The 25,351-nt window shown below is 41.3% G+C and overlaps 2 protein-coding genes across 5 annotated transcripts in view; one reads left to right on the top strand and one right to left on the bottom strand.

The window, feature by feature from the left end:
- Positions 1–7,241, top strand: part of LOC144494669 (transmembrane channel-like protein 2-B) — a 62,961-nt gene extending 55,720 nt beyond the window's left edge. Inside the window, exons 18-20 of the mRNA XM_078213872.1 lie at positions 2,432–2,543; positions 6,302–6,346; positions 7,024–7,241. Coding sequence (XP_078069998.1) covers positions 2,432–2,543; positions 6,302–6,346; positions 7,024–7,241 — 375 coding nt within the window. The remainder of the gene's footprint in view (positions 1–2,431; positions 2,544–6,301; positions 6,347–7,023) is intronic.
- Positions 7,242–16,566: 9,325 nt separating this feature from the next.
- The window catches only part of LOC144494934 (aldehyde dehydrogenase 1A1-like), a 134,901-nt gene continuing 126,116 nt past the window's right edge, over positions 16,567–25,351 (bottom strand). For 3 of the 4 annotated variants that reach the window (XM_078214557.1, XM_078214556.1, XM_078214555.1), the window contains exons 11-14: positions 21,494–21,658; positions 20,053–20,210; positions 19,866–19,940; positions 16,567–17,687 (exon numbers count right to left, since the gene is read on the bottom strand). In XM_078214557.1, coding sequence (XP_078070683.1) covers positions 17,615–17,687; positions 19,866–19,940; positions 20,053–20,210; positions 21,494–21,658 — 471 coding nt within the window. In that variant the 3' untranslated portion in view covers positions 16,567–17,614. The remainder of the gene's footprint in view (positions 17,688–19,865; positions 19,941–20,052; positions 20,211–21,493; positions 21,659–25,351) is intronic. The other variant, XM_078214554.1, reaches the window with a different exon arrangement.

The raw sequence follows: 25,351 nt of genomic DNA, 5'->3' as shown, positions 1-25,351 counted from the left end.
CCCTGTACAACTGCAACAAGACATTCCTGCTCTTGTATTTGAATCCTCTTGCTATGAAGGTTGGCACACCATTTGTCTTCTTTGCCACCTGCTGTACCTGATGCTTATTTTCAGTGACAGGTATACAAAGACATCAAGGTCTCATTGCACATTTCCCTCTCTCAATCTATAGTCATTCAGATAATACACTGCCTTCCTGTTTTTGTCATCAAACTGGATAACCTCACATTTATCCACATTATACTGCATCTGCCATGCATTTGCCCACTCACTCAATTTGTCAAAATCACACTGAAGCATCTCTGCACCCTGCTCACAGCGTACCCTCTTACCCAGCTTTGTGTCATCTGCAAATTTGGAGATATTAAATTTAGTTCCCTCATCTAAATCAGTTATATACATTGTGAATAGCTGGGGTCCTAGCACCGATCCCTGTGGTACCCCAGTAGTCACAGCCGACCACTCGGAAAAAGATCTGTTTATTCCTATTCTTTGTTCCCTGCCATTCAATTTTCTATCCATCTCAAAACTACCCACATGTGCTTTAATTTTGTACGCTAATCTCCAATGTGGGACCTTGTCAAAAGCCTTCTGAAAGTCTCAATAAACCACACCCAGTGGCTCCCCTCATCAACTCCACTAGTTGAGTTATAAGGAGAGGCTGGATAGAATGGGACTTTTTCTCTGGAGCATAGGGGGATGAGGGGTGACCTTATAGAGGTCTATAAAATAATGAGGGGCATAGACAAGGTAGATAGTCAATATCTTTTCCCAAAGGTAGGGGAGTCTAAAACTAGAGGGCATAGGTTTAAGGTGAGAGGGGAGAGATACAAAAGTGTCCAGATGGGCAATTTTTTCACACAGAGTGTGGTGAGTGTCTGGAACAAGCTGTGAGAGGTAGTAGTAGAGGCGGGTATAATTTTATCTTTTAAAAAGCATTTAGACAGTTACATGGGTAAGATGGGTATAGAGGGATATGGGCCAAATGCGGGCAATTGGGATTAGTTTAGAGGTTTAAAAAAAAAGGGCGGCATGGACAAGTTGGGCCGAAGGGCTTGTTTCCATGCTGTAAACCTCTACATAGCATGGAAACCTCTATGACTTTAGTTACATCCTCGTAGAATTCCAGTCAGTTTGTCAAACATGATGTCCTTTTTGTAAATCCATGCTGACCCTGTCCGATCCTGCCACTTTTTCAAAAAAATGGCCCTGTTATTAAATCTTTAATAATGCACTCAACATTTTCCCTACTGCCAACATCAGGCTGACAGGTCTATGATTCCCTGTATTCTCATAACCTCCCTTTTTAATTAGTGGGGATACATTAGCTACCCTCCAATCTGCAGGAACTGTTCCATAGTCTACAGAATCTTGGAAGATAACCATCAGTGCATCCAATATTGCTAGGGCCACTTCCGGGATGTAGATTCTCAGGCCCTGGTGATTTATCGGCCGTCAATCTTATCAATTTCCACAACACTATTTCCGAATAATACTGATTTCCTTCAGTTCCTCCCTCTCACTAAACCCTGTATTCCCCAACATTTCTGGTACATCATTTGCATCCTCCTTTGTGAAGACAAAACCGAAGTATGTATTTATTTGGTCAGCTATTTCTTTATTTCCCATTATAAATTCTCCCATTTCTGACTGCAATGGACCTACATTTGTCTTTACCAATTTTTTTCTCTTCACATACCTACAGAGGCTTTTAGCATCAGTTTTTATGTTCCACACAAGCTTACTCTCGTACACTATTTTCACCTTCTTAATCAAGCCCTTTGTCCTCCCATGCTGAATTCTAAACTGCTCCCAATCCTCAGGTCTGTTGTTTTTTCTGGCCAATTTGTGTGGCTCTTCCTTGGATCTCTAATTTCCCTTCTAAGCCATGGTTTGGTCATCTTTCCTGTGTTGTTTTTGCACCAGGCATAAGTGAACAATTGTTGCAGCTCACCTGTCTGCTCTTAGAGTGTTCGCCATTGCCTACCACTGTCATCCCTTTAAGTAATGTTTCCCAATCCATCATAGCCAACTCACACCTCATACCATTGTCGGTTCTTATATGTAGATTCAGGATCCTAATCTCAGAATCAACTTGATTTGTTCACATTGTTAAAAAAAAATGCAAACTTCACTGCATTGTTCCTGAGCAAAAAAACGCTTGTCTGTTAGAGTCAATTAAAATACCTTTCTGTTAAAACTGATACTTGTAAGCAAAACATTGAATTCATTAAATAACTGCATTTTGTCACATTGAGAAGTGAGTTCCAGCACAATAACATTACTCATGGAAACACTTACTCGTGGAAACAGTGCCATAATTTCTGTGTTACATTTGAAGAAACTTGGGATTATGTTTATTCTGTAAATGTAGTCACATTTTACAAAGAAGCATTATTAAATATAACATGATTCCTTTCTTTTATAAAAGTTACGTGATGAACAGAAGAACAGAAGGAACAACAAAAACACCGTTAATCCCATGTTGCAAGATTTGGAAGATCTTTTACCAAATAATGCAAATGTGAGCAAACTTGAATTAGGTAAGAGTGGGAGCTTTATTCTATAAGCTGTTTTTTACTGTGCGTTTTATCACATTTTGATAAAAATAAATATCTAGAAAAGAAATTTAAATATTTAGTAATTACATCAATATTGGCAAAATGAAATTTCATTGAATTTTGGCAATAAAACTGCAGTTTAAATATGAACTTGTAACATGGGAACATTTGGTTGTATTACATTAGGAAGCCAGTTCCTCAGTTTTAACAGAAAAATGCTGGAAAATCTCAGCAGGTCTGACAGCATCTGTGGAGAGAGAATCAAGCCAACATTTTGAGTCTAGATGACTTAATGCTGATGAAGGGTCATCTAGACTCGAAACGTTGGCTCTACTCTCTCTCCACGGATGCTGTCAGACCTGTTGAGATTTTCCAGCATTTTTCTGTTTTTGTTTCAGATTCCAGCATCCGCAGTAATTTGCATTTATCCTCAGTTTTAACTTCTGACTATCTTTGACAATTCCACAGGAAGGGTGCATTAATGAAATGCAACAATTCAAACTAAAAGATGTATTTACGCCTTGCCATTTACAAGAGCAAATCTGTGAGAATTTTGTTTTGCAATAGTTTATGCGGGTGTTGGGAAGAAATTGAACGATGTTTAAGACTCTGACAGATGCAATCTGACGGGGGGATAATTTGAAAACAAGGTAGAGTCCAAATCTATAGTGTTTTTGCTTCATTTTCGATGTCCATATGAGTTCCAACCCAACTGGGGATTGGGAAGATGTTCCTGCTTGTTGTATTTATATCCAGCAACCGCCTGGGATCATGTCTTCAGTTCTACCCAGATTTCCATGGGAATACCAGGAATGCCACCAAATAGATCCTCAATAAGCTCAGTGATATCTACATCTTCTTATAGCGGGCATTGGATCTTTATGCTGCCTCTTAATATTGAAGTGACTCAGTATTTGTGTTATGTTGGAATGAAAACCTGATATAGAAGTTGAAATCTCTGGGATAATCATTTCTTTAGGTTTGCAGCACTTAGCCTCTGATACTGACATGAACACTGATGCATCAGTTATAAAACTACAAGTCATTATAATTAGCTTTATTATTTATTGTAATAAATCCATACAGGTAAAATTTTCCATTTAAAAACACTTCTGATCTCCACAAACTTGTTCATTCCATTTTCTCTACATTCAAGTCGAGGGTTATGAGGGGCAGGCAAAGTGGAGTTGACACCAGGACCAGACCAGCCAAGATCTTACTGAATGGTGGCACAGGTTGAAGGGCTGAATGGTCTAATCCTGCTTGGAAGTTCTATATTCCCTGCCACGATTCCCCTGAATCGGCTCCAAGTGTCCACGCCAGCGGGAAAGCTGGAGTGTTTCCCATTGGGGATAGCAGCACCTGTCAGGGGGGATTCACCCACCTGATTAATGCAAATCTATGCATTGCGGGAGACATGCCAGCCAGTCTGGCATTTCTGGCATTGGGGCATCATTTTAAAGGGTGCTCCAATCTCAGTGTTCAGACACTCACCACTGAGAGATTAGGTCACCTCCACTCCCCAACCCACACCACGCAGGCATGTGGGTGACACAACCCCCCTCCTCCCCTCCACCAGACAAAGAATCCAATATAGGGTCCTCTCAGGGACCCCTCCAGATCCCAGCCCTTGGCAGCGTCCTCTGGCACTGAGCCTGGCAATGACACCCTGATCTGGCACTTTGGACTATGAGGGGGTCAAAGAGGTGAGTGCAGTGCCCATGTACCCCTCTGCTGCTGCCAGGCTGCAGAATGAGGGTCCCACAAGAGACCTGGGGTATTTGGGGGGGGGTCTTAGGCTGGGCGCAAGGGGTTGGCCTTGGGACTTTTCCCTGGGATGGGGGTCTCGTGGCTGGGCTGCCCCTTCTAGCCTGGGGGAACCTGAATATCATTCTTGGCATGGTGATTTCAGACATCTCTCTGATCAAAATCTTCATTCTGCATTATGCACCATTAAAGCTTTGAAGTGGTCTGCTCAATTTCATTTCCATGCCCTCTGGACCTGGAAAGTTCTCTATTCTGCAGAAGGGATTCCTGTGTCAGAAGACACCTTTCAAGTTCTCTGACTCACAGGAGGTTACTTTAACTAGGGGGGGGGGGATTCCTTTCCCCACAGCTGCTCACTCAGACCCATTCTTATGACACTGCATTTTTTTCAAGTCTATGAGCCTTCCTAGAAAGATCAAATCCATTGCCAGCCTTTGAAGTCCTCTGAAATCCATTTCAGACCTTTGTTTTCATTCAATTTCATGATCAGTACCTTGAATAACCTTTGATCAACAGCTTAATGATTTTGTCACTGCATGCTTGAAGTTTATTTATCTTTCCCTTCATGGTTGAATGCATCTGAAGTGCCCCCCCCCCCCCCCCCCGCACCACCCATTGTTCCTGACCGCAATGTTTATAAATATCATAGTTCTGCTTAGGGCTGCAGATAGCCTCAAAGCAGCTAAGTGTATTTACTTCCTCATTTCTATATAAAAGCGTGTTAGAGATAACGGTTGAATTTTCATATGGTTTTAAAGAGTGGGATGCCAGTTATAGCTGACCCAGGGATCACCCCAGCTCTATTAGAGGATCAATGGGGAACTTGGCATTTGGAAAGGAGATGCCCTTGACATTGCACAACTGGTGGGTGATTGTGGACAATTAGCACTTGAGCATTGCATGAGTTGTCACGCCTCTGGTATTGTGGGCAAAAGCACAGGAGGCAAGGCTACCAATCACAATAGGGTAGTTAAACTGGCAATAGAGGCTTAACTGTCTGGTTTGGGCTCAATGGTGATGACGGACAACATCTTCACGGGAAAAGTCAAACCCCAAGCACCAGAAGGACATGGGAGAGAAAGGGAACAGAGGCCATGCCCTCAGCACAGGATCTGCTGCCAAAAATGGAACCACTCTCCAGATGATCACTGAGATCTGTGCCCTTGTGGCTGAAGACCTCACAGCATTTCTCATCATACCCTGCTGTCAAGATCACAGTGGCCAAAGACTTCTTTGTCTCTGACACCTTCCAATAATTTGGATCTGTAAGTATTTCAGTCTGGCAGAGGGTGTTAAGCTTTACTGCCATTCCTGAATTTTTCCCAGGTTCAGGGCATTGTCGAGTACACCCATGTGACCATTAAGGTATCAGTGACAGGCTCATCAAGGGTTCATCAAGAGGAAGAGTTTCTCTCTTCCTCAACGTTCAACTGGTCTGTGACTACAAGAGCTTCCTCGATGTGGGTATACTCTTGGCAACTGCCATGATTGCTTCATACACCAGCAGTCCAGGTTGCTTCAGATTTTCATTCCAATCCCAAAGTGTGTGAATGCATCCTATCAGACAAAGGAACTTATTGAAACATACAAGATCCTGAGGGGACTTGACAGGGCGGATGCTGAAAGAATGTTTTCCCTTGTGGGAGAGACTAGAACTAGGGGGCACAGTTTAAAAATAAGAGATCTCGCATTTAAGATGGAGATGAGAATACTTTTTTTCTCTCTCAGGGTCGTGAATCTTTGAAATACTCTTCCTCAAAGAGTGATGAAGGCTGGGTCAATGAATATTTAGGGCAAAGGTAGATAGATTCTTGACCAACAAGGGAGTCAAAGGTTATCAAGGATAGATGGGATGTGGAGTTGAGGCCACAATCAGATCAGCCATGATCTTACTGAATGGTGGAGCAGTTTGAGGGCCCAAATGGCCTACTCCTACTCCTAATTTGTATGTCTGTGCATGCTTGTGTCTGCAGTTAAAGATGAAAAGGTTATTCAGGAAAGAAATAAGAAGGGGACAAGTAAATAACTGAATTTTTCTATTAATGTAAATGATTACTCAATTTTTACCCTTTATAGAGTCTTGGTGTAATTGTGAAAAACAAAGTTCATGTTCTCTTCTAACTGTAAAATGACTTCACCAGTATTAATTTGCTAGAATAATCAAGATTACAGTTGGAAGCAACTCAAAATATTGCAAGACAGATACATATAGAAAAAAATAATACGCTTATTATTAGTGTCACAAGTAGGCTTACATTAACACTGCAATGAAGTTACTGTGAAAATCCCCCAGTGGCCACACTCCCGTGCCTGTCCAGGTACACTGAGGGAGATTTTAGCATGGCCAATGCACCTAACCAACACGTCTTTAGGACTGTGGGAGGAAACCGGAGCACCCAGATGAAACCCATGCAGACACAGGAAGAACGTGCAGACTCTGCACAGACAGTGACCCAAGCCAGGAATCGAACCCAGGTTCCTGGTGCTGTGAAGCTGCAGTGCTAACCATTGTGCCACCATTCTACTCACCTGAATGTCTGATTCAATCAAATGCAAATATTTTAACAGTGGGTTCAAGAAGTCTATTTTAGCTACCATATTTTTACAATTTTCTTTCATTTCATATGTTCAATGATTAATCTATGAAATAATATTTGAGATGAACCATTATTCTTTTTTTGTGTTGAATGGGCAGATCAAGTAGTGGTTGAGAAACAACCCACTGTCACCAATGGAGTGACGAAAACTAATGGAAAACATGGAAAGGAAATGGCTCTGGTGCCACCACCTCCGAGAATGGTAGTGACAAAACCACCAAACCCAAGACAAGCATCACACCTACTGGGACAACCAAGATCTGGAACTCCAGGTTCAGGTCCACGTAGACCTCCTCCTGGTCAACCAAGACACTGAGCTGTGAGAGGAAAATATAACAATCTTCAAGTGCAGTTCGTGTTGGCAGTATGGAATTGCTGTTATAAATGTCTGATCAAAGATAGACATCATTCTGGGCAACTTTTTAACCAAACTCTAAAACTGTCAAACCTATCATCAATAGACTTATCATATTCTATTAGCAAAGCTAATTTAATTTTAAATTTGATAAATTACATTTTTCTTAAGCATTGAGGTTTCTTACTAACTTTGTTTGAAATCATTATACTTTATACTCATTTGGGTACTGGTTTTGAAATAAACCTAATGTAGAGTTTTCTGTTGTCAATGAATTATCAGCATGCTAAAAATTTGAAATGTTGAAGTTGGTTCTGTATTGATGGTCATTAAGAATGTCAAAATTAAAGCATAAAGAGTTACTTATTGATTCTTACATTTATTACTGATTTAAGGCTTTTGAATGCAGGTACATTATAAATCATGCCAGCAGTAATTGTGTAGTTGCTTTGGGTAGTTATTTATTGTGTCACTAAAAATTAAAGCTTGCTAAAATATAAGGCAATATGCCAAGGAATATTTAGAATGACTACTTCAGGAGTAGTTGTAAAATCAATTAGTCTAATTTCATACTATACTAACGTGGATAAGATAGAAAGACTAATCTATTGATTTTGAAATTAATCTCCTTCCATAACTTTGAGAGGGGGCCAGCAAAACCTTTGGAGTGAGGGTGTAAGATATAGTTTATCTGCAAGTTCCCAACAGCCTTTAACATTACAGCTGGCGAATGCCCATGGAAACTTTGGTACAACCGAGAGCAGAATTTCCAGGAAAAGATAAAACGTTGGACAGTGAAATCACTTGGGTCATGATAGTAGCATGCTTTTTGTTTCAACATTCTATCACAAAACAGGCAAGAACTGTCTATAGTAATATTGTCATACTATGTCTTAATTATTCACACATCTTGCAGTTTCAGTGAAGGTAGGAAAGGGGATGTGTAAAATGTTCTCCAGATGCTTGATGATTTGACAAAACAACTCGAAGAAAACATTACCATGGCAGCATTTTTTCCATGCCAATTTTCTTTGTAATAAATATGACTTCGAAAATAAACATCTTAATTATTCTTTTGGCCTGAATTTCATGCCCGTTGGTTGCACTGGCTAGGAGGGTCCAGAATTGGATGTGGAATCCACTCCTGGGCGACATCGTATTAATGATGCAATTTTACGTTGGCTGGCTAATTACGACCCACCCAGCGTTTACCAAGTTCCTTGAGTGGTTAGAACATGCGGGCGGGGATGGGAGCTGGTCCAATGATGACATGGCAAGAGCTTTAAAATGTTGGCAGCTTCCTGAAGGATGGTTGCATTTGGGGAGGAGCCTTGGGGTGTTGCCCAGAAGAGAATTGCTGCCCTTACTTTTCTTAGTAGTCAAAGCCTCAGCACCTGGTGGGCACGGCAGGTGGGAGGGCAAGTCCAGTGTGAACTCTGTCCCCTGTTTTTCGGATGAATGCCTTGGAATACTGGTGGAGGAAGTCAGTGCCAGGCGGGACATTGTGATGCCACAGGATGGCAGGAGGAGGTACTGCACCTGACCAAGAGGGCCGGGGCAGAGGTAGCAGGTCATGAGGTGGTTGGACGCACATGGCTCCAATGGCACTGCCAGTAAGGGGGATGGGGTTTAAATCACTCTAAGCACAGAGGAACTTTTCATGGGTAATCTTCCGTTCTGCCATTATTCATTACGTTGTTTACTTGTGACTGCTAACACTGCTCAATTCATTGTCAGTGCCAAGAGCAATAAATATTTGCTTTTTTGTTAATGGCCTGCATATACTTCTTATGCTTTATTGATGCTGGCGCACCTTTGTCTCATGCTGGATGGGAGGTGCTGTAAACTTTATTGCACAGCTAATAAGTGGACTTGGGTTCAATGGAATTGGCCACTGCAAATGTCTGGTAAAGAGGCAGCAACCTGGCATGAGGTGGAAGCAGTGACTTGGCAACCTAACTGAAAGTGCATTGAATCAAGGCCTCCCTCGTGTCCCTACATCCTTGAAGGTTCCAGGAGTTTACCTCTATGTCCTCACCATGTTCCTCCCTGAGTCCCTCTTCTGATCCACCACTAGAGTCATCAGCTGCAGCCAGTGGAGCTTCCTCGATATCCTCATCTTTTAGTGGGTCCCTCCTTGCCAGAGCCAGATTGTGAAGAGTGTAGCATACAACAACTAAAAGAGAGGATACTGCAGTGCTCCCCCTGAATGGTCCAAGGATCTGAATCTCATCTCATCTTCAGCCGACCAATGGTCCTCTCTATCACTGCCCTGGTGGAGGTGTGACTCCCATTATACCTCTCCTCTACATCTGTCCTTGGATGTGGGAAAGGCTACCTTTTAAATGGATAGCCCTTGTAAAAGCAATGTAAAATCTCAGTTAATAAGCTTTTTAATGGCCTTAATTGGTCCTTTACTTGTCCACAGGTGTGGCTCTGACGCCCACACGTGCCCACACACCTCAATCAGGCATGTGGCAAGATGTTGAGACATAAACTCAATGCCATTTTGCACAATTTTACATACATTGGCTTTGATTCCGGTCTATGAACATACATGTGCTACAGTCACACTTTTTATTCAGATTGATTTCGAGAGGTGGTCATTTTGCTGTGGCCAACAGCCACAGTGGTATTTGAATGGCAGTAAGTATTGGCAGGCACTGTGTTCCAACATTCCATCACCAACCAGCTCAAATGCCATTTGTTGCACAGAACAGAACTAAAACCACATGCAAGGCAAAACTTTCTGTGCTGCATCCTTCATTATGTAGGTGTGTTGGAGATGACAGAATGCTAGGTTGAAATAAGGCCACAGAATCAGGAGATTGCAGATGATCTATAGTTTTTTTTAAAAAAAGAGTAGAAAGACTTGTCAACCAAGATATCAGAAACTTTCTAATATAAAAACAAGAAAGGATGAAGATGCACACTAGGCCTATTATTATCTGTAAAGGGAAAATACAGACTTATATTTTAAGTGAAACCCATCCTCTCCTGGAAAATAAGCAAGCATTTTACTTACTGAGGTTGGAGAAGTTAATGGCTTGCATGCAGCTCAGTATCAGATCAAAGTTATCGATACAGAGTTAAGCGATGTCACAACAACAGATCACATCACAACTCTGCAATCCTGCCTCATCCAATCATGAATGGTGGTGGATAATTAAACAGGTAACTGGAGGAACAGGAAGGTGGTCTACAAATACCCCCATTGTCAGTGCTGGAGGAGCCCAGCACAGCAGTGCAAAAGCTGAAACATTTGTAACCATCTGCAGCCGGCGTAGTGGATTATGTTGACATGCTATCATGTGGTACTTACACAGCAATAACCTGCTCACTGAAACTCAGTTGGGTTTTGCCACTCAGCTCCTGACCTCATTACAGTCTTGATCCAAATGTGGACAAAAAAAAACTGAACTCGAGGTGAAGTGAGAGTGATTACAGCAATTAACCGAGAGTGACATCAAGGAACCACAGAAAAATAGAGGAGGGGAAAAATTCTCCACTGTTTGGAGTCATAACTCACACAAAGGAAAATAGTTGAGGTTTTTGGAGGTCAATCATCTTACTCCCAGGAACTCACTGCAGGATAAAAGCAAAATACTGCGGCTGCTGGAATCTGAAACAAAAACAGAAAATCTCAAAAATCTCAGTAGGGCTGACAGCATCTGTGGAGAGAGAATAGAGCCAATGCTTCAAGTCAGGTCCTGAACTCAAAACGTTGGCTCTATTCTTTCTCCACCGATGGTGTCAGACCTGCTAAAATCGGAGTGTCCCAGGTCCAAACCATCTTCAGCTGCTTCATCAATAACTTTCCCTGCATCATAAGGTCAGAAGTGGGGATGTATGCTGATGGTTGCGCAATGTTCAGCATCATTCGTGACTCCTCAGATACAAAAGCAGTCCGTGTCGATATACAGCAAGACCTGGACAATATTTAGGCTTGGTCTGATAAGTGGCAAGTAACATTCCCATCACACAAGTGCCAGGCACTGACTATGCTGACATTCAATGGCATTACCATCATGGGCCATTCTCATTTGGGAAGTCTATCATCTGTGTGAACACTAAGGCTGGATTTTCTGACTAAAAGGTTTGGGGGGGCGGTGGGGGGAGCGGAGGTGCTGAGATGGGAGGGTGCCCCTGATCCTGATGGATGCTCTGCAGCAATTAAACACTGGAAGCAGCATTAATTGTTTCAAGGTGAGACATCTACCCTTCTCTCGGAAGTCCCACCTTAGAGAGCTGCTGGCCAGTCGGCTGGCAGCTCAGTACTCCCAGCAGCAGCACAAGCAGTGTCAGCCACCGACTGGACGACAGGCATCCACTAATCATAATCGCCCAAGTAGGCCGTATTTCGGGGGTCTCGCCAGGGTCTGGCAAATTGGCCCGTGGGTGGAGGGTTGGTGGCTGGTTTCAAAAGGCGGGAGGGAGGGTGGCGGGAAAGAATTAAAGAAGGGATGACTATTGGGGATGTGCTGTTGAAGGGCACAGGGGTGCCACAAAGGAAAATACCCCACCCTGTCTGACACAAGCTTGCATAGCTAAAGCATTGAGTTCCTCCATGATGTGGGCCTCCCCTGCTACCAGTAAAATGCAGGTAGTAGTGTGACAAGGCCCTTAAGTGGCCATTAATTGATCACTCAATGGTCCCAATAGGCCCATGGTTAGAACCAATGCCTCTGCCACTGTCCTTATAATTTCAGATAGATTAGGAAGGGCACCCACGCAATTTCACATGCTCCTCCGTCTTCAAGCCTGCTGATTTGTGAGCATAAAATATACTCTCTACACTTTATCCTGCTGTTTCAGATTATCCATGGAGAACATGAAAAGACTTGCTTTGGCCAATATGGCAGCATTGATTAGATACATATTTGAAAAGGAAAAGCTTTCTGTAATATGGATACTGTGGAAGAATGGAGCTAATAGTTCTTTCAATGTACAGATGGGTCGAATAGCTTCATTGTGTACTTGTTCATTTTACGATTCCTTGAGCATGAACTACAAATTGATTGATGCTGCTGTTATCGCCTGTTGCAGCCAGGAACAACATGAATGCAAAGGGTTATATGGCTTTGACTGCAACACGCGGTGCAGTGTTATCTGTGATAATGGTTTCAGGATGGTGCAGGAGATTAAATAATTCTGTTACAGTCTGCAACCTCCTTTTGCTCCTCAGAGAATGCAGACAGGTTAATTTGGGCCAATGGTCTTTGCAGGGAGGGTAAAAGATTCGTGTAACCTCTCCTCCGAGCTTTTTCTACAGTCGCAGTTCCAATTGCTGCCACCACCTTTCTGTGTTACTCACCTTCCCGTGAAATGGGATTGTTAGAAAGTTCTTCATTTTGAAAAAAGATTTCAGAAGGATAGTCACTGCAGCAGCTCTGAAATCAAGTAACTTGCCAAAAATCAGCAAAATGTTTCACAGATATTTGCAGTGTTTTAAACAAGGTCAGATGGAAATGTCTTCCAATCTTTATATTCAGCATTTGTGGACAGGTTGAAGTGGCATCAACGATTGATATTAAAGTCACGCTGCGGTCTTAACTGCTTTACTTGACCTCATGTGAATATATTCGATGGGCCCCTTTTATTTTTGGCAGGAGCTTCAATGGAGACCCACCTGAATACTCGAATGGGTGAACCTCTGGCACAAGTCGGTGCTTTTTCTCATTTGCCTATCACTTTAAAAATGTAAATAGGGAAGAATGGAGATGAAAACTCACGAACATGCGCCATCCCCAAATTTCTCGACTATCCTGCTTTGTTCCAAATATTTTTTCGAGGTGCCATACAAGAGAAATATCAGTTAGGAAATATGATAAGGAGATGATAACGTCTCAAAGTCCTTACACATTGCTTTTCCAAATTTATATCTGAATGCATTTTAAAATATTTTAAAATGCTTTCTTTAATGCTGTTTAATTGTGGAGTTAAAAAATCCTAACAATCATGTTGATACACTCTTCAAAATAAATTGCAATAAATGTTCAAGCCCATATGTTGCACATATCTATAACACTGTCATAATGTCTAGTGTAAAGCACTAACCTATTATAACTACTAAATCCTACATCAAGATATCTTGCAAATATTTGTTAAACCACAAAAAACAAAACTTAAGCAGCATCTTTTGCATGCACCTTTCTGGAGCTAAAATGGTTGTGTTAATTCAGTGTCAAGGTGAGTTTGAAGCATGAGGTGGAGAGGTGGATAAAGGAAATGGATTTGGTAAGCTGTTCTCCGAGGCCAAAATCTGCAATCACATTTCATAGTTTAGCACCCTTACAGCACAGAAAGAGGCCATCTGACCCATCAAGTCTGCACCCGCTGTCCCACCCAAACCCTCCTCTCCACCCTAGCCCATTTACTATGACAAATCCACCTAAGCTGCACATCTTTGGAGTGAAGGAAGAAGCTGTAGCACCCGGAGGAAATCCATGCAGACACGGGCAGAATGTACAAACTCCGCACAGACAATCACCCAAAGTCGGAATCGAATCCCGGTCCATGAGGCAGCTGTGCTAACCACTGTGCCACCGTGCCATTTGACAACAAGTTTTATAATCAGCTTCAGCAATTACTGACTAGAACATCTTGAATGAAGACATTTTACTTCCAGAGTCTGATTTAATCCAAAATGGGCAAACTTGGAAAATAAAATTATGAATTCAAATTTAGCAACTTGCCCATAGCCCAATCTAAATGCCATCATATGACTTAGTGGTCTGTGATGCTTACTGGAAGAGTGCTATATTCTGCATACAAAACTTCTGGCACTATTGCAAAGCAAAATCTTAACTATATTTCAAGTTTCCCTTAATTTTGACTATATTTACATAATTTTAAAATAAACCATAATAAAATCATTTCACAGTTACAACATAATGTCGCCAGTTATAATGGGATCATTTATCTGATGAATAATTGAGGTGAAGGACTATCAGATAGACTTTAGGTGGAAATTTTAACTCGCCTACCCATTGGAAATTGGCAGGATTGGATGCAAGGCTGTTTTATGCTTTAATGGAGAATAATATTATGTGGGGTGTTAAATCAGCATCCCTTCAAATCCCATGGATTTCCCGCATGGTGATTTAGGTTCAAACTATTTGTTATGATTTAATGTTCTCAGTGATCAGCTTCATGAGACAGGAGCACATATTGGGAACATAAATGTGGAATGAGGGAGGCATTTTGATGATATGAGAAACCTGAGTTTGAGGAGGAGACAATGGGTAAGAATTCATCCAATTATTTCTCAGGATTCACTCCAACTACAACTGTCATTTCACACAAATGTGCAGTTAAAGTGCAAATATAATCTGAATCCAGAGTCAAGACTCAACCCAATAGCAAAATTGTAGGATGAAAAGCAGGTAGTAGGAAGACTGCTGTACTTCATGTTGATATATTGCCAAGACCAAATAGGACGCATCTGAGAATACTGAGAAAAGTAGGCTGGAAATTGCTGAGGCACTGGCTATATCTTCCTTAGATACTGGGGTGGTTCAAAAGGATTAGAGTATTGCAAATGATACACCCTTGTTCAAAAGGAGTATAGCAATCAACCCAGCAACTATAGACTAGCCCGTTTAACTTTGGTGGTGAGAATACTTATAAAAATGATCATTTGGGACATCTTTTGTTGTCCAACCAAATAAACAAAATCAAATTAACTTAGGAGCAATTCATAAAGGGCAGCTCCCAAAAAAGAGGGTAACTGCCAGAAACAAAAAACAAAGTGGAAAGGAAACTTAAAACATCAAATTAAAATGTGATTAAAGGGGTCAATAACACACCCCAGTCCCTGCGGTGTCCAGCGGGCACGGAAGGCATCAACTGTGTCCTCAGACACCGCATGCTCCTTTTCCAGGGACACACAGCTGCGAACATAGCCACGGTAGAGGGGCAGACAGTCAGATTGGATCCCCTCGATCGCCCGCAACCTGGACCTGTAGATGGTACACTTCGCCAGACACAGGAGCAGGTGCACGAGGAGGTCCTCCTCCTTCCCTGCCCCACTCCGCACCAGGTGCCTGTAGATCAACATAAGGTTTTTGAGAAAACTAAAAAGGGGGTGCAGCCTATAACATGAAACATAGACATGGTCCACAGACTCCACAAGGTTGCAAAAAGGGCATGCTTGGGAGCCCGTGAATCGGTATAATCTACCATTGTGCAGTACTGCTGTGTGCAATACCCTCCACCCAGGTCCCCAAGATAGTGGGGGGAGATCTCTCCGTAGAGGGACCTCCACTGGGGAATGATCATTTGGGACTAAATTAAAAATCACTGGGATAATTGTGGATTAATGAAGTAAACCCAGCACAGGTTTGTTAAAGGCAAATTGTAATTAATTAATTTAAATTGAGTTGTTCGATGAGGATGACAAAGTAAATAGAGAAAGACTGTTCCCATTGGCAGAAGCGTTGAGAACCAAGTTGATTGGCAAAAGAGCCAACAATGACATGAAGAAAGACATTTTAAGCAAGTGATGTTAGGATCTGCAATGGACTGCCTGAGAGTGTGGTGGAGGTAAATTCAATTGCGTATTTCAAAACGGAATTGAATAAGCACCTGAAGAAAAAAAAATTGCAGAGTTCCAGGGAAAGGGCAGGGAAGTCAGACTTGCTAAGTTGGTCTTGAAAACAGCGGAGGGAATTAAGGGTTATGGGGAGCGGGCAGGTAAGTGGAACTAAACCACTATCAGATCAGCCATGATCTTATTGAATGGCGGGGCAGGCTCAAGGGGCTAGATGGCCTACTCCTGCTCCTATTTCTTATGTTCTTATGTTCTTATGACCTGGTCACAATGGGCCAAATAGCCTCCGTCTGTTCCATAACCATATTATGATTCCATAGGAAACAGCCTCACTCCAACTTCTAATGAGTTATAGGGCCTTGGCGCCCAACTTACATTTCATCAGTGGGATATTCCTTGGGGCTTCTCCCACTTCACTGACCGAAACTTTGGCAGAAACCCGAGCATTGGCTGCAGTGACAAAGCAGGGGACATCCCAAAGAAATTTCTAGTGCTCGTGTTTAGCTTTGGTAAGAAGTTGATACCATTTTGCATTGGTACTAAATCTGCAGTGTGAATATACTGTAAAATAGTGCATTCATGATTAGGTTCAAAAAGAAAACTTCATTAACTCATTTACAATTTTTCTATGCAATGAGAGAAATTTTGGAATCCAGTAGTTCTGATTTCAATACAGGAAGGAAAAAGGGGGAAAACAAAATCTGAAAAACAATGTGAAATGACTTGTAGTTGTATTTCTATAGATTCTCTTGCGAACCAGCCAAGCTAATGTCTGTCATTAACATTAACATTGTTAACAATTGATTGATATATTTACTTTGGTAATCAATCTTCTAAAGTGTAATTTATTTTCATAATGACTACTACATAAGTAGTCATTACATTTCAGAGAAACATATTTGTGAAGTGCTTTCATATGCTTCTGGGAGTTGTAATAAGTTGCTATATAAATGTAAGTATTTTCTTATGCGGGGCTTAAAACATCAGTGCAATCATTGCTTATAATGTGGTGAATTGCAGAGCTGACCCTCACCATTCTAGCTGAGGGATTTCATAATGATCGTGAGAGCTGCTATGGCCCCTTAACTGCTTAGTTGTCCGAAACTAATGCATCTATCTTTTATTAAATCCATCCTGATGTCATATATACTATTTACACGGTCTTTTATCTGTCAAAAAATGATTAGAAAAATAGTGGGAACACGTTTTAATGCTTTGCTTTACAACCTGCAGGATATGAACTGACATTTCAAATAAACGGATGATTAAATGAATTTCAGAGTAGTTCTGACAGACTTAGGTAAATATTACTGCATCAAATAAAAAATGGAACCTTTGTCACTTTGACACAGTCAGACAAGCCGAGCCTCTTAGTAAATGATTAAAATCCCAAACATTAGAAACAAAAAAAATCCAAACTAGGCATTAGGAAAACTAAATTGTTTTTATCACTATTTTGCCGTGTAAACTCTAACAGGTAAATACTATTTTTTGATATATTGGCCGGAACTCTACCACCTCGCCTGCCATGGAATCGGCGGTGGTAAGGGTCCAATAACGGAAATCTCTGTTGATCTCAGGTGGGAATTTCCAGTCTTGCCCAAACAAGGCCGTAAAACCCTGCCCGTTATTTATACTTCCTGGGGCAAAGCAGCTGTCATTATTCTGAAACTACACAGATGAAACATGATGCGTTACTTTTGACTTTAGATACAGCTCAACCTATGAGATTTTTAGTCTTTTTCTACTTCTTCAGGCATAATACATTTTAATTTAGAATGTTTTAACAATTCTTCTGTGGAATTTTGATGGTGATGGTCTTAATCTCGGTGTACTCCTGGAGGCCATATTCTCCCCTAGACAAAAAGAATAATATTCAGTCATTTTGCTCAGATGGTCACAATTTTGATTCATCTGTAGATCATTACATTGTTCAACATCTGTCTGTATTTGATCACTTTGGCTCCAACCTTCTGAGACAGCAAATTTGGGACTAAGCTTATCCCCGGGCCCCACAGTAAAAAGGGCAGGCTTGACTGAATTTAATGAGGCAAGCCCCTCTTCTTTATAACAACTGGCTCCTTCCACATGGAATACATCCAGAGTGCAACTGGTTGCCAGTTTATGAATTTCAGCTGTCTAACTGCACCCAAGGAGTTGTTGTTGGCCCTTTTAACGAGGGGATAATTATTGGCATTGCAAACAAACTGTTTGTTGGAAAGGGATTTGTCTGTAAGTTGCAATGTGGGCTAAGCTGCTCCTTTCACTATCAGCGAAGTAACTATTGCAAGAGGTACGGCTATCCTTTCGGAGCAGGAAGCTGGTCCCTTGAAAAGCAATAGTTCGAGCTAAAGGGAGAGAGGTGGCAGAAATACTGATTGTAGTTTCCAAACTCCATTGTACTTGGGAGTAACTGAGGAAGGAGTTTTCCAAAATCCAGAAAAATACTGAGCAAAGCACACCCTTAATTGTATGAATAGTTGCTTTTCGTCAATTTATGGAAACACTTCTCTTCTGTTCCCTCAAGGAGAGAGTGCAAGACATAACCCTTTTATGTTGCATTCTTGCATACAACAGAAGATGGAGGATATAACTGCATCAAAGCGCAGCAATATTTTGTGCATATCCATTCCAAGTTCCACCTGCATAGCGTGAGGCTAAGCAAAAACAGCCATGACAACTCTCAGACAAAGTCTTGGCCCGGGTGAGAGATTATTTTGGATTCCTTTCATCTTTTTTGTTGTGGTCAACTTAAAGTTCAGGCTGACACAAGTAAAGTTCTGGATTAAATTTTTGAATCAGTCTTCAATGTGCCCACCCTCATGAAAATCTGGACTTAAATCAGTTTCCCACTGGCGATGAGTTCCTGATCCTAGAATGAACCTGGTTCCTGTTTTTCATTTTGGATGTAAAAATTCAGCCCTCCATTACTGCCACTAAGATCCTCAAAGCAGATCTACTGTAACATAACTAGGCATGACTGGTGTTTGATAACATAGATCCATAAGTATTTACAGCAGTGTGTCTTTGGATTGAAAATTCCATTTCACGAGTGTGTCCTCTTCACCCAAGTCATGCAGCAGCATGGGAATGGTCAAAAAGATTCTCATCAATTGCAGCTTTGTTAAGTATGTTTTGTATATCGGCAAAAATTGTGACGATTCCAGGAAAGTACATCTTACCAAACTAAAAGTTTCCACAAAATTATACAAAAAGAAAAATGATAGATTGTGAGATGCTCAATGACTAAGAGCTCATTGACATAAATATAAACTACTGCACTCAGTGATAGCAACTGCAACCTGATATTAAGAGGGGCTGCAAAGCAGACAAAGTTTGTTTCCAACTCATACCCTCTAAATAGGGGCAAGCTGTGGAACAATAGACAGTCACCAAGCTTGCTGGATTCAATGTGGGACCTAATTTTCATACATTTTATTGTGCATGACTGCAATACAGTCTCCTTCTACTCAAAATAATCATGCATTAGAACATGCAGCAAAACGGTGAAGTGATGCTTCATTTCAGCAAGGCACTATAGCACACTCGAAGCCTCAGAAAATCTAGACTGTTCACCTGTTGCTGCTTGTAAAATATGTAACTTAATCCCACACTGAGGAGAAATTCATTCACGTACTGGTGGAAGTGTTGAGACTAATGTCAATTTACCTACTACCTGCACAGCCCAAGCAGCATTCTTCAATATTAAAGAAGAACGCGGGTCATGTCCTGTGAACCTGTTTGCCAAGTGAATCAGTGTAAGTCAGCAGCATCAGTACACCTCTCCCACATAGGGCTTCCTGTTAAAATTGGTGCAATAATAATCCAAAATTTAATCCTTGAAACTACCAAGAAAAGAAAATCAAGTGTTTCTATCTTTCTGTGGACTCCTTGACTTTCTAAAGTAGAAAATGCAATTCACATTCCTCCCTCCATCAATTATATAAATTTGCATATTTTTGCAATGCACAATGGCATTGAACTAGAAGTGTGGACAAGTCTTAAATATTAAAAGATCTTTTTTCCATACTTACATTTCTCTACCGTTTCCAGACATTTTAAATCCGCCAAAAGGACTCTGAACATGCATGGCATTGTAGCAATTAACCCTGTGGAAATATTAATACATTTACCAGTGCAATCAATGCAACAGAGCTTCAAGTTCATATATTGTTCAGCTTAATGTTACCATATTCTGTAAATACTTAGTAAAATGCTTACCACACAGTTCCAGCTTGCAGAGCTGAAGCCACGGTAAATGCTTTATTAATATCTTTGGTAAAAACTGCAGCAACCAAGCCATAGCGGGTGTTATTGGCTCTTTTGATAACTTCATCTACTGTTTTAAACTTGATAATTTGTTGCACTGGCCCAAAAATCTATTTTTTTTATGTAAAGGAGGAAATACATTTTAAGGAAACAAGAATTAATACATAAATCATTCTATCAATCCTTGTACACTGGTATACCATTAACTAACAGTATATATGCATTGATCACATTTAAAGTATATTGATATCAGTTATGTCATTTTGTTTTCTTGCTTTCCCTTTTTTTAAAATTAAGTAATTCATTCAACACACTTGGGTGAAGTACTGTTCTGATCACTGTGTGAAATAACATCTTAAATGTATTCAAGAAGAAACTGCATAATTTCACTACATCAATAGACATGAAATCCTTCTCCATTGTGGGTACTTCATAATTTTGGCAAGTAATGACTTCTACTATGTGGTGCCACTGAACAGTATTCATCTGTCCCATTGATTACTATAGGCACCAGGTGAGGCAATACCAAGGTCTCATGGTCAAATTGCCTGCCAACATGTACTGTTAAAGTCTACACTTTGTGGAATTATGACCTGAAAAAGTATGGAACCCTATTGATGCCCATGGAGTCATATACAAAGAATCAATAATTGAAAATCAAGGGAAAATAATCAGCAATGTTGTAAAATTGCTTGTTATGGCAAGGTAAATACAAATTAAATCAAGATAATTCTGGAGTTTTTTGTTAACAATTATTGTAGATGGCTCTGTAAATATTGGCAATGACATTGCTAGCCCAATGGCAGGTATTATTTGAAGAACAACCAGGATTAATTAGTGTATAGTTTAATCAGAATGTTTTTAATATCATGTAAGTACAACATGTATTTGTATTGAAGATTAAAAACATAATCCAATTTGGAGATAGTGTAACTTACTTTTTAAAAAAATCCAATTTTTCTTACAACGGTTCTATTTTTAAGTTAGCTATTTTTAAAAAATCATCCTGAATGATCGGGTCTGCAGTTATGTTATGGCTGCTTTAAGTGGTATTCTGGGACTAGTACCAGCATGTGTACTTCTGTTATGAGATAGGACAGTGCCAGTCTCTCCTCCCTAACACTGAGCACTCCATCATAACGAAATTCTGCCTTTTATCAACCTGTCAGACAGTTGGGGAAGTTTGCCCATTAAGGGTATATTGGAATCAAACACCAGTCAAGGCCAGCATTTTAACTGAGGCTGCAGTGCCAGAACTAATGGCTTATGAAAGAGAATACTTCTTCCATGAAACGAAATAATTACGACCTTCCCTTTTCTGATGAATTATTTAAGAGTTTGCTTCTGAAATGCACAACTGCATTAGAATCTGGCTTGTGCAAAGCTACTTTACCTCTTCCTTGGCTATGCGCATTTCATCTGTAACCTCTGAGAAAACTGTTGGCTGTATGAAGAAGCCTTTATCTCCCCATGGCAAACCTCCACATTCCAGCTTGGCTCCTTCCTTCTTCCCACTCTCAATTAAACTGAGAATTTTATCGTACTGCTCTTTGTCAATCTGTCAAAATGTTATCACAAAAAATAAATGACTGCATTTAGCATTCAAAGTATTATGACGATGATCACATAAATGTCTGAAGGTTTTTTATCCCCGATTATATTTTGCACAGCATTATTCTGTGCAAAAATATGGTTACTGTATCAATTATGTGAAAGTTAAATTAAAACTATAATAATAATGTTTGCCTTATTTGATCACTCTGTGTAGAAGTCCCATAATTCAAATATTTGATAGTTTTAAATATAAAGGGCTGGATTCTCCGATCTTGTTCCCCATCCTGACTGCCAGCAAGAATGTAGAATTTGGCGCTCAGCCAAAACTCCATTCACTGCAGCAGAACTGGAGAATCCCAGCCGCACGTGAGGTCAGAGGTTTCCAGCGAACATGTGTCAGCAGAGGCTGAGTCATTAGCAATCTCAAGTCTGAACCAGAAGATCATAGATTCAAGTTCTGCTACTGGACTTGAGCCCAAAAATTAAGGTCAATACTCTAGAGCAGTCCTGAGGTTTACTGCACTGCTGGAGCTGTTGTCTTTTGGATGAAGTTAAACCCTGGTGCTATTTAAGTGCAGGAGAGTTGTCCCATTGTTCTGGCCAATATTTATCCCAGTAAGAGTTTTAACAACACCAGGTTAAAGTCCAACAGGTTTATTTGGTAGCCTGTTGGACTTTAACCTGGTGTTGTTAAAACTCTTACTGTGTTTACCCCTGTCCAACGCCGGCATCTCCACCTCAATATTTATCCATCAGAGCAGGCTCAAGATGTCAAGTGGCCTACTCTTTCTCCTAAAATTTTATGTATGCTCGTATATATCAATCAACATTACAGGAAGAGATTATCTGCTCTTATTGCACTGATAATTGTGGGAGCCCGCTGTTTATAAGTTTCAATCCCAAACCAATTGATGAAGCATGAAACAAACACAGAAAATGCTGGAAAATCTCAGCATGTCTGACAGCATCTGTGGAGAGAGAATAGAGCCAACGTTTTGAGTCTGGATGATCCTTCATCAGGGCTAACAGTAAAGAAAATCAGAAAAGATTTATACTATGTGGGTGGTGGGGGCTGTAATAGGACAAAGGGAATGCAAATGAGGATAAAGAAGACTGAGAGAGATGCTAAGAGTGTCCATTAAGTGATCAGAATGTGTGAATGGCAGAACAAAGTTACAGATGGTTAAGGCAGTTGCCCTGAAGGGTGTGGGGGGGGGGGGGGGGGGGGAGGCGGGAATGGAGAAGTGGAAAAATGGAAGTGAGAAAGAAGGATGATAAAAATGGATGAATGAGATGAAAAGAAGAAACAGAATGAAATAAAATAAATGGAAATGGGGTGAAGGTGGAGGGGAGAGTTCATGCTCTGAAGATTTTGAACTCACTGTTCAGTCCAGTAGGCTGTAAAGTGCCCAATCGGAAGATGAGGTGCTGTTCCTCCGGTTTGCGTTGGGGTTCGCTAGAACATTGCAGCAGGCCAAGGACAGACATGTGGACAGGAGAGCAGGGTGGTGTGTTGAAGTGGCAAGCGACAGGAAGATCTGGGTCCAGTTTGCAGACGGACCAAAGGTGGTCAGCAAAGCGGTCACCCAGTCTGCGTTTGGTCTCTCCAATGTAGAGTAGACTGCATTGGGAGCAGCAAATGCAATAGACCAGATTGAAGGAGGTGCATGTGAAGCACTTCTTCACCTGAAAGGAGTGTTTAGGATTTGGAATGGTGAGCGGCGAGGAGGTAAAGGGGCAGGTATTGCGCCTTCTACGATTGCATGGGAAGGTGCCTTGGGCAGGGGTGAGGTGTTGGGTGTGATGGAGGGGTGGACCAGCGTGTCCCAGAGGGAACGGTCCCTGCAGAATGCTGACAGGGGGAGTGAGGGGAGGATGTGTTGAGTGGTGGCAACATGGCTGGAGTTGGCAGAAATGGCGGAGGATGATCCTTTGAATGCAGAGGCTGGTGGGGTGAAATGTGAGGAAAAGGGGCACTCCATCCTGAGTCCTGAAGGAGGGGGTGAGAGCAGTGACCCGGGGTATGGGTCGGACGCAGTCGAAAGCCCTGTCAACCACAGTGGGTGGAAAACTAAGAATGGAAAAAAGCAGCATTAATGGGAAAGGATCTATAGCTAGAGAACTGGCAGCACTTACAAGAAAACAAGATTTCTGTACTAACAAAGAACTTTGCTGTTGAAACTGACTTTACCTTGTGCGCCTTTCCTCCCCCAGAGTTTTATACCTCTCTCACCAACATTCCTTTCAAGCCACATAGCAACCTGGGCTGTGCACAAGTTGTTCCCTTTATGTTGTGGCTGTGCAAAAATATTTAAAGGGGCTGGTCAGTTAAACAAATTGCCTGCGTACCTCAAAAAAAGAGCATACTTTGCCTTCCACTACATATAGCTCTTTAGTTGTCAATCATTACATCATATCTGGGGAGGTGATGGCGTAATGGTATTGTTGTGGGACTAGTAACCAAGAGACCCAGGGTAATACTCTGGAGACTTGGGTTCGAATCCCACCACAGCTGATGAAATTTGAATTCAGTAGAAATCTGGAATGCATGAAATCCTTGTTGATCGTAATAAAAACGTATCTGGTTTATTAATGTCCTTTAGTGAAGGAAAGCTGTTATCTTTACCTGGTCTAGCCTACATGTGACTCCAGATCCACCCTTAAATGCACTCCACTCAGTGGAGGGCAATTAGTATGGGCAATAAGTGCTGGCCCACCCATGGCGCCCGCATCCTATGAATGAATCTTTGAAAAACACCCACAACTGATTCTAGTACTGCTTTTGGATAGGTGATTGAGGCAAGGCTTTGCCAGTGTTTACAGCAGCCAAGAAAGTGAGCACATGCTAGGTTCTAAACATCTTCATTGGAAAAACCCACTTGATTCACTGAAGTCCTTTCGGGAATTAATCTGAAATCTATCACTTTTTCATGTTCTGGCCTACATCCAATGTCATCTTAACGATCTCAGTTATACAATCAACCATTCATCAAAAGAAATGGCCACCCATATCTCAAAAAATGTTTTTGTGAAAGTTATGGCACTCATTGCAAGTTACAGTGTTGTTACACCTTTCAGAAAGAGGATGGGAACTTTCTTGAAGCTCTTCTTTCTCTGCCACTGTAACTGGCACTTATGGCAAAGTTTTGACGATACAGCTGATTCAGCCCCAATGAATTTCCCTTCGGCATTACATCTGCCCAGAAGTCTCTGGAGGGAAATATATGGAAGCTTTCTGTGTATGCTCATTCGCATATTGATTGATGCCAGAATTGATTGTTGACAGATGCTAACTGCTACAAGGAGCTAAAAGAGGAGGAAACTTCTCTGCAGCCTGTGTGAATCAGCAAGAACTGATAGGCAAGGAGGTAAGACAGGAACTCTGGATGTCTGCTTGAATTTGAAATAACTAGAGAAAGCATCAAACACTTCTTGAATTGAGTCAACTAGCAACTAACATATAAGTAGTCAATGATCTCTCTAACTGATATAGAATTGCCCATTGATATTATGATTTGGCCGTCCGGCATACCTCAGCTGGAAGTTCATTGCATTTGTGCACTTGTGGATGCAACAAGATGCCATCTGACGTGCTTTACCCCACAAATGTGGCTGCATATTTCAGTTACTATTTTGGAGCTCCAAGGGCAGTTATAACCACAAAAAGGATGCTAACCTGCTGCTCATCCCTTTTCAT

The sequence above is a fragment of the Mustelus asterias genome, chromosome 6 (assembly GCF_964213995.1).
Source record: "Mustelus asterias chromosome 6, sMusAst1.hap1.1, whole genome shotgun sequence".
NCBI lineage: Eukaryota > Metazoa > Chordata > Chondrichthyes > Carcharhiniformes > Triakidae > Mustelus > Mustelus asterias.
This window is presented reverse-complemented; position numbering and strand designations above follow the sequence as displayed.